Here is a 15,231-nt window from a genome sequence, read left to right on the forward strand (position 1 = left end):
TCTTCTGATGCACTTTTTTGTACATTTTTTATTGACACATGTATGCACAAACACATAAACACTAAAACAATACAAACACAGGAATCGCACAGTGTTTGCTTTGTAAGATCATGATCAAATTGGAGATCGACTCGAGTCGCATCTTTGGATGGAGCTTCACTGTTCGCCAGGATGATAACGAGAGGTTTGAAGTTGGCGGTTAAGCAAAAAATGAAACAATGAGTTTCACGATCAACCAGCTTACACGACCGGTCGATTTGCTGCAAGCTGGTCATCTTTTTCTTTTACCCTTTCCGACACGAGTTCGAAAAGCAGACTACCCCACAAATGGGCCGGCCGCATGTGGGGACATCGACTTCTGGAACTCGTGCTTCTCGAAGCGACAAGCCAATTCGTCATCCGGAAGGACGAACTCTTGTGGCTTCGAACGGACGAACGCTCTGCCAACAGTACGCGAGGAGGGGACAATGGACATCACCACGCTCTCGGTCCCGGAACCGAGATGTGGAAATTGTGTCCAATGTAGGCCTATTCCGCTCCAAGCAACCAATCGTCATCAGCCTCAGGCGATCATTGTGTGATAGCTTGTTTTGTTATTGTAAAAGCTTAGCTTCAATTAAAGCAAACAATCACCGGGTAACGAATGGTGCGCAAGTGAAAAAACAAATATAACATTACAAATATAAGACACTGGCCACCAACGGGACACAATAGCATGGAACAATTTAAAATGCCAGATGCCGGCGGATGCGCAGTGCATAACTTTAAAAAAAACGGTATACAAAAGCCACTTTCGAGTGGATGGCAAACCAAAAAGGGGAAAACACGCCATAAAGATTTGTAGGGACTAGTACGGAAATGGCATAGTTCATCAGCATACGATGCCGACCGAGCCAAGCCCATAGTGTGGCGTTAGTAACTGGGCCGAGGTACTGCCAGTTAGTTGGGCAGCTATTTCGTGTCCTATCACACTCATTAAATGATGCCGGCCTAGTTTGTTCCACAGCACGTGGGGTCGAATGCTGCCGGTGACGGTGCGTGGTCCAGGCTGGTAAAGCTCAAACCGACAGCTTCCGTCCGCATGGACAAAGTACTTCCATAGGTCGATGTAGCGCGGACAAGTGCGCCGGATGTACTCGTTGAACTTTAGTAGCCGCTCCGCCATGATCGTTCGGCCACCCGAGTTCGCTATCGGTGCGAGGGTTGTCACGATCGGTTCGACGTTTCGATCACGGAACCGAGCCATCAGCAGCTCGAAGTCGTGTATCAGATCGATCATTACCCGACCATGCAGAAGGTCCACCGTACCAACGTTGATTAGAACTTGACCGGCGATGTACGGCGCCACCTGAATTCGCATCGCTGCATCGGAGAGAGTTAATCCCGAGATGCACAATCCACACATCTCGATGTCATGGCCTTTAGAAAGTAGAACAGCAAACGTTACACTTTAAAGGATATGGAAATCGATCGAGAAGAGTAAATACCTGGGTCAAAAGAGTACTTCAATTCCCATTTCGCTATGGCTAGAAAAAAGTCATCCCCAAGCAGCTGATGTTGATGAAACGATGGCCCGTACTTACACTAAGAAAGGAAAGAAGTGGAACAACTTAGTAACCCCAGCAAAGGTTTTCTCCCGCGTAGAATAACTTACATAATCGAGTTCACAGCTCCTCGGCCGTCTCCAGCTCGGTCCGTAGCTGGTGGTCTCGGGTCTTGTGTACGGCCGATGCCGTACCTCTCGCTGTGGTCTCCGGTAGCGAAACTGTCGTGTTGTTGGACGTCGCGTTGCAGCCACCGATGGCATCCGCCAATTCTCCTGAGCGGTGGTGGCGAAGGTAACGACCGGAGCAGAAGGTTTAATACCACATCCCATTCCAGTAGACGGATTGAGATTGTTCCCATAGTTGTCTACCACCTCGTTTTCGAGGACCACTTCACGTGCCATGTAGTGACGATAGGAGTGACCACCAGCAGTCTGCGAAGCTTTCTGCTGCTTGATCATGTCGACAAGATGTTTCGTCCTGGGCGTGCTACAGTACCACAGTATAACGCTCTGTGTACCCTCGGTCGAGTACCAAATTCCATCGATCATAGACAGGTAAGTCATAAGATCGTTGCGGCATAAGAAATTGTCCAACAAATGTTTCCCCGTCAGTTCCAAATAGTCTTCTGCGGGGGAAATTTAGTTCATGATACAAACATGTAACAACACACGTGGTTCGGTTGGATTATTTTCTCTCTTATTACCTATAATTTCATCGATTGTCGCTCCATCCCTCGAACGCGTGATGATCACACTGCGCAAGTGGTTCATCAATTCCTCGTCACTTTCGCTAAGCCTAGCGTACACGGGTTGGACCATTTTTAACCTGCTCTCTAGAGCACCCGCACGGCACCTATTGTTATCACACAAAAGAATTTGAAGCACTGCGACGACACGTGGCCTTTCTAACACTCCTCAAACGCGTACGCTGAACGCTGAGGACATCTGGCAAATGGAGCGTACCGTACGCTGGGTGTCTGTTTTATAGCCCCTCTCGCTGGAAGTCCTTGAGCCACGTGTTGACGCCGGAAACGTAACTCACTTAGTAGTTATAGTACACCTTGGTGTAAACCGAGAGCTGTGTTCTTTTTGTTTTTAGTACTTTAGTAAACACAGGGATTGGCACATACGAAAAGGCTCAAATAAAATTAATACTTACTGTTTATTATTAAACTTTAAGCCGTAAATTTTTTGCCTCGAAAATCATTGAATTCTTTATACAATATTTGCTCACTTTTGATCAATTTTTTCTAAGCACTTTGCTGCATTATAGTTTTCTAATTTTATTGATACATCAATCATATACTTTTTCAAGTCCTATGAATTTGTTGTTACAAAAATTAGTGGATTTATCTATAAAATATACTAAATTAAATGGATAGTAGATTTGCATGCGTTTGAAATCATAGTAACGGTAGTAACACGTAACTGCCGTAACGTTACTTTTTAAGCCCAACGGTGTAAAGGCCTTTACCGATTCTAAACGGGAATGTGAGCCGGTTTTACTAGCGGCAAGGTCAACGTACCGGTAATGATCCGTGACACAATTAACTTTCTCAAAACTGAGGGAATATGAAAGAATGTTACTTCCGAAAAAGTTACATATCTTGAAAATGAGGGGTCAACTTTAAAAATCGGTCCTTGTGCAAAAAAGTTATTAACAAATAGGTTATTTCAGCTTCAAAGGCCGTTCAAGGTTTGTGACTTCGCGTCAGTCGACTTCGCAGTAGCGATGGGAAAACTGAATCCCTACAGGGATTCGAATTTTTCGATTCAAATCCATTCTGAGATCCGGATCTCCGATTCCGAACCCCAATCCGTCATATCATGCGTGCCTACCAAATTTACCGATTTTTCATATTATTTGTTACTTTAACAATTGTACAATCAATGGTTGAATTGATCCAAAGGCTAAATCCAGCGTGTGAACGGTCCCCAGGACCATCTGGATCGTTATCGCTATCGCTCCCAGAGGGAGCTGTTTCATTTCAGTTCCGAGGGAACTACCCACCACTATGCGCCGATTTGAAAGAGAGAATTCTTCAATTCTCATTCTCTTTCGAAGAGAGAGATTGCGCATCGGGACCATTCGAACTCTGTTTTCCTGGGTTTAATTTCTCCAAAACTGGAAACGATGGATAAGTCTTTTCTTCCACAAAGTTGTTGGTCTGCAAAAGACCTTTCGTTTGAGGGGTCTGTCGTAAAATTCGGTCCACAGAATCAAAAGTTATTGGCAAATTGGCTGTTTCTGCCATTTTCCCATACAAAATCATTTCGCAAAAACTAAGTAGACTGGACAATCTAACTATCGTTACAGTTGTGTGTCTTGAGCAGACCTTTCATTTGAGGGGTCAATCGTGAAAATCGGTTCAAAGAATCAAAAGTTATTAACAATTTGGCAATTTTTTGCCTAAATGGCTATTCGAAGTATTGAATTTTTGTCGAATTCGAAGTAATATTTTGTCATTTTATAGCTAGAATATCAATTATAAATTCACTATAGATCAGGAGTCGGCAAAGTCCGGCCCACCAACTGATTTTATCCAAAAGTTTCAAAAAGTTTAATGATAAAGATTAAAATATTTTATACTACCACTTTTTATGTAACTTGAGAACATCAAAATCTTCCTTCTTCATGCGAAGAAAGTTAATTATAGTTTCATTTGCTTGCTCTGCTACAGTATTGTCCAGCAAACGGTTGCCATCTTTTTGCCTACGCACAATACCCAAGGAGCGCCAAATTGACGTTTCGACCCGAACCCATGAAAGTTCCATACAAAAAAACCCCTCCACGACGGGAGAGCTACCCCGCAACCACTCCGCCACCATTTGACATACCCCTCACTTCCTAATGACAATCCAAATGCTGTCTGCTCTATCGTTCCGTCCTTTTCTCTCGCGTTATTTTGCCAACAGCATAGACTTGTGTGTGTGTGAGCAACAGCCCGTTGAGGAATTGTTTACATTTTAAAATAACCGCTCGTCCAGTATGTTGTAAAAACTTGGTGTCTATTTTGTACAAGAAATCCCTTGAAAATGTGCTTAAAACCGAATTAAAACATTTGCGAAAGAATGCTGTTTTCTATCGTCGATCCGACAATGTCCAAAAAATGTTCAAAACGCAGCAATCTACAGCAAATATTGAAGCTGTAGCTGACAATATACCCGTGGAAGCAGAAATTCTAGTTGAAGATCGAGATGGAGCTTATGTGGATGAAATGGGGTTTCAACGCTATTTATTAATGGAATGTGGAGTAAACATCAACGGGAATCTAATGGCCTTATCACACTGGTCACCAATGGTGGCATGGAAAAAGCACTGGACTGTCAAACGTGGGGGCCGCTGGTGTAATGAGCTTGCTCAATACACCAGTTTGACAGTCCAGTGGCTTGGCGAAGCCAACAAGCCAACAAGAGCATTCATAACAGGTTGACTACAAAACTTATCAGCAGACAATTTCACATGTATTTAATTGTTCTTTCATTTAATTTTCACAGGTGTAGTAGGACATGTTGATTATAGCAGTTGCCAGAAATGTACTGTCGTAGGTCACTACGGCAGCGTTGCTCGCACCATTGTATTTTCTGGGACACAACGAACTGATGGAGGATTCAGGCAAGGCGCCTATCCAGGACACCAAAGAACGATTACACCTCTTTAAGATTTATTTTTTTACATAGTCTAGGATGTCGTGGTAGCGGATCGTTTGCATCTTATCGATCTTAGCATCATGAAGCGACTGCTGGTGGGCTGGCGAAACGAAAAACTGGGAAAGAGAAAATGGGACCAAAGTCAATGTAAAGTAATACCGCAAGCCTTGCAGACGACAAAACTCATGCAACTAATGAAAGAAGAGTTGTTCTCTGATTCACTTGCCTGAAATCGATGGCTTAGATGCTGGTATGATATTAATGGTTGTGAAGGTTGCGTTTGAAAGCTCCTTCTAAAAATAAATGATACACAGTATTCGTCTTATAAATGGCACAAATATAAAGTTATATCTTTGTAACATGATTTCAATAATTACCGTGATATGTCAATGCTGGTGGAATTTGAAAAGGTACACAGTGACGATGGAATGTCCTGAGCCGGTTTTCAGTTGTTTCGGTGGGTTTCACATTGATTGTCCCAGTGGATGTCGTAGCATGAATACTTCCACACTTAACACTTTATTGGCGAGTGCTTTCTGACCAAAACATGCTGCAGTCACCGTCAATTGAGTGTTAAAATCTAAAAAAAAAAGCACAATAGAAAAACCAAACACATTATTAAACTGCACAAACTTCGTCGAATTTTTCAACTCCAACCTCTAGTTTCATGATTTTATACTACGCACCTTATTTCGCGCGAGTGCAATTTTGAGAAAATGTATCCATCGTTACGTAAAATAAAACAGACAATCAACAAGACACTTTCCAACATCGCCGATAGATCAACCGGTCTGCGCATCGTATGGTATGTATAACGATAAGTGTTCAATCCTCACTAACCAAACAATAAAAATATCTCTTCAACAGCTACCACCAATGTAATCACTACCACTGTGTTAACCACGATCGCGACAGTAAAAAAATGAAAGAATATCGAATCAAGTGTGCATTACAGGTGGAGGCTAGGAGAGGGAAGAGGAAAGATAGCGGAATGAGGAGGGAAAACAGACCTAGAGAGGATATTATTTTTGAACCTAGATTGATAATTTTTTTCGAACCCACTATTTTGAATTTGAACCCACCATCAAATTTGAATCTGACAGCCCGTCAACATCGCTGTCAAATCGGGTCGAAATTTACTGCGCATCGTGCCCTAGACCGACCCGTTTTCGACGCGAAAACGGGTCGGACCAGGCGCCGGAAATATTTCAAAAATCCCCTTGGGTACGCCTGTTGCGTTGTTGCAAGTTTTGGGTACTCAACTCGATGACCCGCGATAGGGTAGTTAGCCACACTTCATTCATCAACAGATTATCCATCTTTTACTTTTTGTGTGCATTGAAATAAGATCTTGTTTGCTTTGAAGGAAGATTTTTGAGTTAACTGAAAAATCAAAAACAAAAACCTCTTTGCGCCGCAAAGTGTTTGAGTTTGAGGCTCGTTTAGCGTGGATCACAGAATTGGAACCGCAAAACGCGGCTACACGAACCGCAAAGATTTTGACGTAAACTTATACGGTTTTTGAGTTTGCGGTTGGAGTTTGCGGCTCGTGTAGCAGGCCGGTTAGAATCCGTCAAATGGGATCCAAATCTTTAGAACCTGTCAGATGGGATTCGAATCTTTAAAATCCGTCAAATGGGATTCGAATCTTTAGAATCCGTCTAGGGATCGAATCTTCGAATCTTCCGAGTCCCGATTCTGCCAACACTACTTCGCAGCGAATCGTTCAGTCGACGTCGTGACATCGTCGGAAGCGGACGCTTGCGTGGTGTAGTGATCCCTTGGTCCGGGTTGAATGAGTGAGAAAATTGTTTACAAACAGTGTAGCGCAGCCGTCCCCCGTTGTGGTTTCGCGCCCCACCCGTTGTGGGGCATCGTGAAGGAGCTCGCGTTGCCAGTGGCGACCAAGAGGTGAAAGTAAACAGAGCAAACCGCGACGTTCTGGTTCGTTCTCGCGCGTGGGTCGTTCAAGTTTGTTTCCGTTTTGTGCGTCGCGGAGTGTGTGGTGTTGTAGGCTGCTGTGTATTGTGTTGTGCGCGGGTGGTCAACCAGGTGGTGTGGTCCTTGGCAAGGAGCAAGAAGTGTGTATATGCCGCTGAAGCCGCTGCAATGGCCGACGAAACGGCCGAAGTGCGGTCGCTGCTGATGCGTCACCGGCTGTCGATCGTGCGGGATTTGATCGGCACCGCGTTGGTCCAGGTGCTGCTGAAGAGCGGCGTCCTGACGGCCGACCAGGAGCAGCAGCTGAGCGCTGAGCCGAGCCTGGACGTGCGGTGCGAACTGCTGATCGAGCTGATTGCCCGCGATGGATTCGAGAAATTCAAGCACTTTTGCTACGCCATCGAGTCCGAGTGTAGCCAGCTGATATCGGACCTGATCAACGATAAACTTTCACAAGTTGATGGCAATGACGATGATGCTGATGCTGATGATGGCGACGGTGTTGGAGTTGGCGAAGCTGAAGGTTATGATGCCGCGAATATTACCGTCGTTGCCTCGGCCACCGTCCCGGCCATTGCCGCTTCGGCGACCTACGAGGGTAAGTTTTTTGCGCGAAAGTGAGAAAGTGTTCAGGCGGGGTTGTATGTATTTTTTTACCATGTGCTGCAGATTTGGATGAAATCTATCGAAGTGTGCCATTTAGTTTTTGCTGCGATCCATTTCCGAGTGAAACTACTCGACCACGCCACCGATGGCGAGGGACGGGGGAAAATGACGGCATACGTAGTTAATATCGTTGGAAGCAGAACAGAACAACTTGTGTTGTGGCTTCCGGATGCGAACCGGCGAAGGAGGAACGGCGAGCAGGGGAAGGAAGCCGAACAAATGCTCATCAGCCGATGCTCAGCATCAATTGCGCCGCGATGTGTCGCGTACGTTTGTGTTGGCGGCTGCCGTTGCTTGCCTTTGCAGCATCTCGCGACACCAACCCGCGCTTAGGCCACGCGGCTAACTCTTTCTTGGTGGAGCGATGGAAGGAAATTCGGAGGAATTGAAACTACCCCGGCAGCAGCAGCAGCAGCAGTATTGCCGTAAATTATTTCCAACCAAACGCTCACACACTAACGCACACGGCCCCGGCCTGCTGATGTTGAGTGCGCATCTTTTGAATGCTCGCCGGGTTGCTGTATGTGTCGGTCTTTTTACTTTTCTTTATTTGTTACTCTACCATTGCGTTTACATTAGTTTTTCATTTCAATTTGTCGGAATCATCGGTCCTCGGCTTTCGTTTCCTCCGCCGCCGTCTCCGTCGCCTTGGGAAGACGTTCTTCGACGTGTCTGGCTTGTGTCGCCGCACACGGCCACCACTGGTTTCTTCGACGTTTTCAACCGAGGAGGGGGGCATGTGGAAGCCACGATCGGGCGCCGGCTGGAGAAGAACTTCGTATCTACAAAGTGCCTCTCGCGGTGCTCGAAGACACAGAGAGGGTAGCGCGGCTCGGAGGGGAAGATCGAACTTTCCGCCCGGGGGAAAGAGTTTGCCGGGTTCCGGGTTTGCTTGGTTGGCTTGGCTAAAGAAAAATAAACAACTTCGGGCCGACCGCGCTCGAGGGTGGCAGCCATACGGAAAGCGATGAGGTGCCGGTTCGTCATCAGACAACAATTGTGAGCGATGCAAGTGGGTGAGGGCACCTTTTTCCCATCAATTGTACCGGCTGGCAATGGGCAGCTGGAGAAAGAACGAACAAAAGTCTGAGAATTAGCGCTCGAGAATGTATTCGGGCAGCGCAAATTATACATGAACATATCGTAACTCTTAACTTAACTACAAACATTGTAGGTCGACAGCTTGCAAAGCGGTCATGCAATCAACCTTCAAGCTGAATTTTGGGTTCTCACGAAGATAGGGCCAAAAACCTTAGCCCGTTTATCTTCGCGTCCGCCTCGGTTGGAAAAAGTTTGATCGATAGGCTGGTTGATAAGGCCGTGAATACGGTATTGCCATGCAGAGGTGTCTGTTATCGGAACATACACATTCATGCTTTACCATCTTCATCTCCGCGTATCGTTGGTCAACTCTCTAGAAAAGATGCTACAGAAAAGAGGAATGTCCATTAATGAGGAAATAACACGTTCCACAGTAACCTGGATCGAAAGTACCCCAGATCCAGTTGACAGTCGCTGGACACAGCTTCCTGTGTATCCTGTTCGTGCAAACCGGGTGACCGGAAATACCACAACCACAGTCTCCCCCGAAGAGCCACGGGAAGTAACTAATTAGGGCTGGGCAAAGAACATGGAAGAAGCGATGCGGCGTCCAACAACAGCATCCAAGCGTTGGGCCGGCGGGGAGATAATGGAAAACATCGGCCTAAGACAACGTCCCAAAGAACGTCTGAACGCCTGAGAAAGTTGAGCAAACAATTGAGCCCATCCAGGCCGGCGGAGCAAACCCGGCCCGGGACGCGATGGACAACAAGGGAAAACTGGAAAAATACCCCACCGATTGCTCGGGTCCGCCGTGGAAGGAAGAGGCAGAAGAAAACGTTGTCGACGATGTTAATGATCTTGATCGGTGAAGATCGACGCGGTTCGTTGGAGGGACGTGGGGAACAGGAAATGATACGACGGGTGGAAGGAAGGAAGAGATCTTCCCGGGTACAGCCGGATCATCAAAAGACCTCGGGCTTTCACACCAGATCTTGCGACCGATTTCTAGCCGTAATCAGGAGGCAACGGCAAAGGAGGACGTTCTGGAAAAGAGGAACGATGTAACAAATACATAAAAAGACAACAAAAAAAAACACAGCATCATCAACGAATTGTGTCCGATGCTCGGGTGCTCTGGACAGCAGCAGATTCGATAGTTCATTAGAGTAACCAACTTCGTCGCGGTTTCAAGCAATTGGATTAACGTTTGGAACATCGGAAAAGCTACATTGTATACGATCACGGTTCGGGAGAGAAACACCCGTTTCGCGGCCAACCAACTGAGCATCGACAACAACCCCTTTCGTAGATTGTCCCCTTCGACGATGCCCGCAGGGTGGTGTTGGTGGCCACGGGCGAGGCCAATTAATTTTGGCTATTCAAACGTTCTCCAAACTCAATTACAACCCCACTCGGCCGTGACCATTTCCCTTGGCTGTCTGCGACCCTAGCGCGCGGTCCCGAGCTTCGAGGTTTAGAATTTCGATTACCTCGGCACAAGAGAGTGTCATCGACGCATTCATCGGTTCCCCTCGGCCGGTTGAAGGGCCATGCCCCATGTTCCTCTTGTGTAACCGTCGATGTCGGCGTACTCCGAGGCCAGCATTTGGTCGTGCTTCGCGGCCCGGGAACACATGTATGTATGCATGCACATGTCTTTCTGTGGCTTTTTTACCCTTTTCGTTCCCGGCTCCCATAACCTGGGCCACCCTTATTTCGTATGCAAACAACGGCTCGTATGCGCCTTCTTTTTATTGGCATGTCTCCGTTCAAGCGTTACAATGATTGCCGTCGTTCGGAGAGGGAGGGACATCGCGGGACGTACGAATTTAATATGGACCGAAACCTCCCGATGCGATGGGATATTTTTCAGTTCCCTCCCCTTCCCGTGTTGCTTATCTTCTCACGGACACACGGTTTCCCCGGACCAGCGTGTGCTACCGGGCTGGGGCTTACGCGAACCCAACCCGATGGAACCGATTTTTCTGTGGTTTAATTCTTTTTCTCCACCGTGTAAACAAACGCCCATAAAATGGAAGTCCAATGCCTCCCAACCCCCATACGCCGGATTTCGATCATCATCAACATCATCTGAGCAGGGAAGGGAAATATGACAAGCGGGGAACGGAGTCGATACGGTGGACAGATAAACGAAGGGGCACACCTATTTCCTCATAAATCAATCGATAATGAAGTGCATTGTTGCGTCGAGGGAAGTATAGAGGAGCTCATCCAACGCAAAAGATGACGCATAGCGGAGTGTTGACATGCCCGAGGCCGCCATTCACAATCGGCCAATCACTAAACTATGTGTGGTACCGGTATAATGCGGTAATAAATCCACCGGAGCTCTGGCACGATTAGCAATCGGGTAGATGATTGGAATTTAAATCACTTTTCTGTCGAGTAAATTCCACTACCTGGATTTGGAATCCGTGGCTAGAATTGTTCTGCTTATTCCAAGTCGTGAAGTAAATGATCGGACACACATTTCAAAACTAAGACCACACCGTAAATAAAACTAAATAGCGAATTAAAAACTATCTCAGCAAAATTGCAAAGAATTGAAGTATTAATAATAAATGTACCTTCCGTTCTGGAAACCATTTTGCTCTTCTTAAATCTGGATGTTATGTTGATCTCCTATAGCTACAGTTTTGATCAACACTGTTATCTTTGTTGCAAACAGTTCTGTTCTCAATTATTATTTTTTAAATTATTTATTGTTTCTAAATGTTTATATACTATTGTTGTTCTGACTGCCGTATTTTCCGTACTAGTTCCCATCAGTTAAAACTTATCTTTTCCGGTCCTTTTAGTAAATATCATTTTTGATAAAAGTGTTCAATGATCTTTTGTTGAACACTGGCGATACAAAGAATGGTCGCATATAACTTGAATAAAAATGTTAAAAATTGCAAAAAATGTGGAATCTACACCTCCTTGGTACTTAAGTAGATTTTGTTGATTCTAAATAAAAAAAAATGTTGTTGACTCTAAATAGAACTGAAATTAATTCCGATGAAAATGGTCGATTAGAGTGAGAGATGTTTTTGCGCGCGATGAGCGAGAGATTTATTGTAAAAATAGCAGATAAGTGTGGCAATTTCATGTCTTTTAACAAAATGGCCCGAATAGAGATATAATATTTACCTCGATTTTTCGACATCATTACATTAGTTTCTTCGAATCGACTCTCTTCGCTAAACACACCTGCAACTCTATACTTGTTTGAAGTTATTAAACAAACTTCATAATGTTACCCAGTATGTTTTCTGCAAGATTCACTCCATATTATTTTCCACTGCTTGTGAAAGAACTATAAAAATTAAAAGAGTGCTAAACTTATTAACAAAAGCTACCTCCAAAAAATCAAGATGGTCAATGCTTCGGTGTCCAGGTGATGTTAAAATGACCGTAGATTATGATCACCTGCCTATCAATGTTGGTGGCCACAATTATGTTCGGGAGACGTTAATTGCACCGTCCACCGAATTGTTCTCCAGAGTTGCGCACTCCCAATGGGTAGCATATCGTTGGCCAACGATCTGGTGCTCCCGCCGTGGCTGGACGTGGCGACTTTAATGTTCGTTCATTCACAGATCGTCATACCGAGTTCTCGTTTCGTTTCGGGCTCCACCCTAGAACGAATCGCTTTGCTCTGTTTGCTCGAACGAAGGAAGACGAACGCTGCTTGACCCCGCGTCCGCAGGCATTTCGAAGGTGTTCCATTTTTAATTAAGACACTCCTGTCGCTTCCCCCTGGACGCCTTGAGATATCGCTGGAAAAGGGTTTCTATTTGCTTTCGGCGGTACCGCCCGGCTTACCATCGCGCCGAAGCAAATCTCTGGTCATCGGCCGGAGATCGCATCGGTCGGTTGGATCATCGGTCCGTTTTTCCCCACGGGTCGACCATCATTTTCCGCTTAGCGGGCAAGCACAATTGAAAATTTATTATTCGCGCTAGGCTCGTTGCTAGCAGCAGCAGGAACCACCACCAATCGCACGTACCCACCCACCCTTGCCCCCCCTTGGCTAACCTCATCGGGCACGACGAGGGTTTAGAATGGCACGGTTGAGTTGCGGTAGAATTTATTTTACTTGATGTTTTAACAACCGAGGAAGTCGGGGAGCACCTGTGCCATTAGCACCGGGCACCGTTTCGTTTCTTTTTACTTTAGTTGCCCTACCCTGCTCTCGTTCCGTCCGTCTCTGCCGACTCAGCACTTTGGGAGTCCGTCAAGGCCAGAGACCCGCAAGACGAGGCAGACGGTTGGCGCGACGGGAGAACACTCCTTGCCGCCTTTCACTTTCCAGTGTGCTTTTTTGCTGGCCTTTCGATGCGTTGAGACGTTTCTCAGCCGTGCCATTAGAAGGATTTTCGAGGTCCCCACGCAGCAGAACTTCATTTGCATCGCTTCGGAAGTTCTGCACACTTCCGCTGTTCAAGCCAATCTACTGCCGTTCCCATACTCGTTTGTTGGGTGTAATTTGTGTTATCGTTTCTTAAAAAAGGTAGAACTAGCTTTTCGGAGGTTGTATTTTTTTTTCCTTTCCAAATTGTCGCTGTGTTGTATGTGTCCCGTTGAAGGTTATCTGACCGTTTCTTTCTCTCTACCTCTCGGTTTCTTCCCACAGACGTCGACCTACCGGGAGTCACGCACGACGATTCGTCACTCAAAAACGGCAGGTAAGTGTATCGAGCGAGGTGTCCTTTACAATACAAGGCAGGGAAATTCCTATAGCCGAGAGTTTCCGGTCCAAACTTCGACATTCCTTCGTTTCGGTTGTTTCCCGAAAATGCACGCACTCTCGCGCCACAGGAGAAGGCTGGATCGAGAGGAGAAGAAAATAAGGATACGCCACAAAACGAAACAAAAGAATGGTGGTCGACGCGTATGGAACCGACACGCAACACGAACGTAGGGAGTATGATTATTTCCGTACGGTTAAAAGATCACGAAAACCGGGATGCACCTGATGAGTGCAGCAAAACGTTCGTGCACTTGCACTTTAGTCATCCACCGCGGGATGGCCCCTTGTTTATTATGCCATCGTGATCAATACCTAAACACACACACACACACTCTTTCATACCCGCACATGTCCGTCATTAAAACCCTAGGAGTGTGTTCGCCCAAGTTCCAGCTGCACATGGTGCGCCGTCATACGCCATCACCGAAACGGCTGCGGCCTTTCGGAACTTCCCAATCATGTGCACCCGGTGCATGGTTTTCGTCTTTTTATTCTCGGTGGTTCCTCTGTTCCCAGAAACTAAAACAGATACTTTAGGCCACGTTGCAGGTTTGGGTTTTTTTTTTTACTTGTAACCTCACTTCTCGCATTCATTCCCGAGAGTTCCCTTTCATCCCGTTTATTAGCAACTGTCGTTGCAATCCGATACCGCTGCAGATGGGGCTACCATGGTTCGCCACCCCGTGGCCCCGGGGCCCGGAAGAGGTCATTTAACCTGACACGTCAAAACACACGCCACGCAACGACACCACGGTTGGTTGTGGTTGGAGAAAAAAACGACGCTCCGTCCAATATTGGGGCCCCTTTTAAGAACGAATAACCATTTGTATGCCCTCTACTGCTTCCTGTCCTCCCTCGGTAAACACGGTGGTAGACAGCGATTCTGACCCTCGTTCCCCCGGAAGGACCTCGTTTTGTTCCATAATCTAGGTTAATGAAGCACCCTATGATGGTAAACACGTGTGATAACGGCAAGCACGGCTCATCGTTGCATCGATCGTATCGCTTCGAGTTCAACTCTTCGGCCGAGAGAGGCTCGTTTGCCACACGTTTCTGACCCGTGTGCCGCCTTCAAAAGGGCTCCACACTCGTCAAACAACCCCTCGGGGAGTGTTAAAACATTCAAAAGCACTCTTGACTGATGAACCTGCGACTTTGTGGGTTCAATTGGATCGCACGGCGAAGAACCTCAACAGAAGAGCAGCAAAACAGTGGAGAAGAGGGAAAAAAGCCACAGTCGCCTAGAATGTTCCCACGCCTCTTTTCTCACCCAGAGCACAGGGGGCAGAAGGGAAAGGGCCTCATGGCTGCAATGGATGGTTGGGCGGACGATGAATTGGATCGGATCCGGGGCTATTCCGGGGCTCGGCAGAGTGGTTTAGGGCGCCACCAAGTCCACAGTTGGCTCAACTCTTTTACACTCCGTAAATAAACTCTAATCGGTTGCAGTTTAATGACTTTTTTCCGTGTTCCGGTCGGAGCCGGCCGGCGGAAGTAGCACTTTGTTTTTTTTATTTCATTTTGTGTGCATCGCATCTCGCATCAATGTCTGTCGAGTGATAGTTTGTTCATCTTTCATTGAAAGGCAGGGCCGCAATTACCCGGAAAGTAGGACACCACTTTTTCC

General features: G+C 46.4%; 2 protein-coding genes across 2 annotated transcripts in view; one reads left to right on the forward strand and one right to left on the reverse strand.

Moving 5' to 3' along the window:
- Window positions 1-570: 570 nt before the first annotated feature.
- On the reverse strand, window positions 571-2,503 carry LOC131283990 (maternal effect protein oskar). Its single transcript, XM_058312840.1, has 4 exons — window positions 2,251-2,503; window positions 1,655-2,172; window positions 1,488-1,584; window positions 571-1,419 (listed from the first exon to the last, which is right to left on the reverse strand). Exons 1-4 carry the CDS (start codon window positions 2,363-2,365, stop codon window positions 872-874), a joined length of 1,278 nt encoding a protein of 425 aa, XP_058168823.1. The 5' UTR covers window positions 2,366-2,503; the 3' UTR covers window positions 571-871.
- Window positions 2,504-7,281: 4,778 nt separating this feature from the next.
- LOC131289549 (uncharacterized) overlaps window positions 7,282-15,231 on the forward strand; it is a 49,369-nt gene continuing 41,419 nt past the window's right edge. Inside the window, 2 exon segments of the mRNA XM_058318832.1 lie at window positions 7,282-7,763; window positions 13,488-13,539. Of these exon segments, the coding sequence (XP_058174815.1) occupies window positions 7,307-7,763; window positions 13,488-13,539 (509 nt within the window). The 5' untranslated portion in view covers window positions 7,282-7,306.

Source organism: Anopheles ziemanni, chromosome 3, assembly GCF_943734765.1.
Source record: "Anopheles ziemanni chromosome 3, idAnoZiCoDA_A2_x.2, whole genome shotgun sequence".
Taxonomy (NCBI): Eukaryota; Metazoa; Arthropoda; class Insecta; order Diptera; family Culicidae; genus Anopheles; species Anopheles ziemanni.

What these genes read in the sequence shown, in the direction of transcription:
- LOC131283990 (XM_058312840.1), bottom strand. Translation starts at nt 2,365, where the DNA reads ATGGTCCAACCCGTGTACGCTAGGCTTAGCGAAAGTGACGAGGAATTG. An exon ending in GGAGCTGTGAACTCGATTAT is followed by an intron (nt 1,585 to 1,654) that starts GTAAGTTATTCT and finishes TTCCTTTCTTAG; the next exon opens with TGTAAGTACGGGCCATCGTT. An exon ending in GAAGTACTCTTTTGACCCAG is followed by an intron (nt 1,420 to 1,487) that starts GTATTTACTCTT and finishes TACTTTCTAAAG; the next exon opens with GCCATGACATCGAGATGTGT.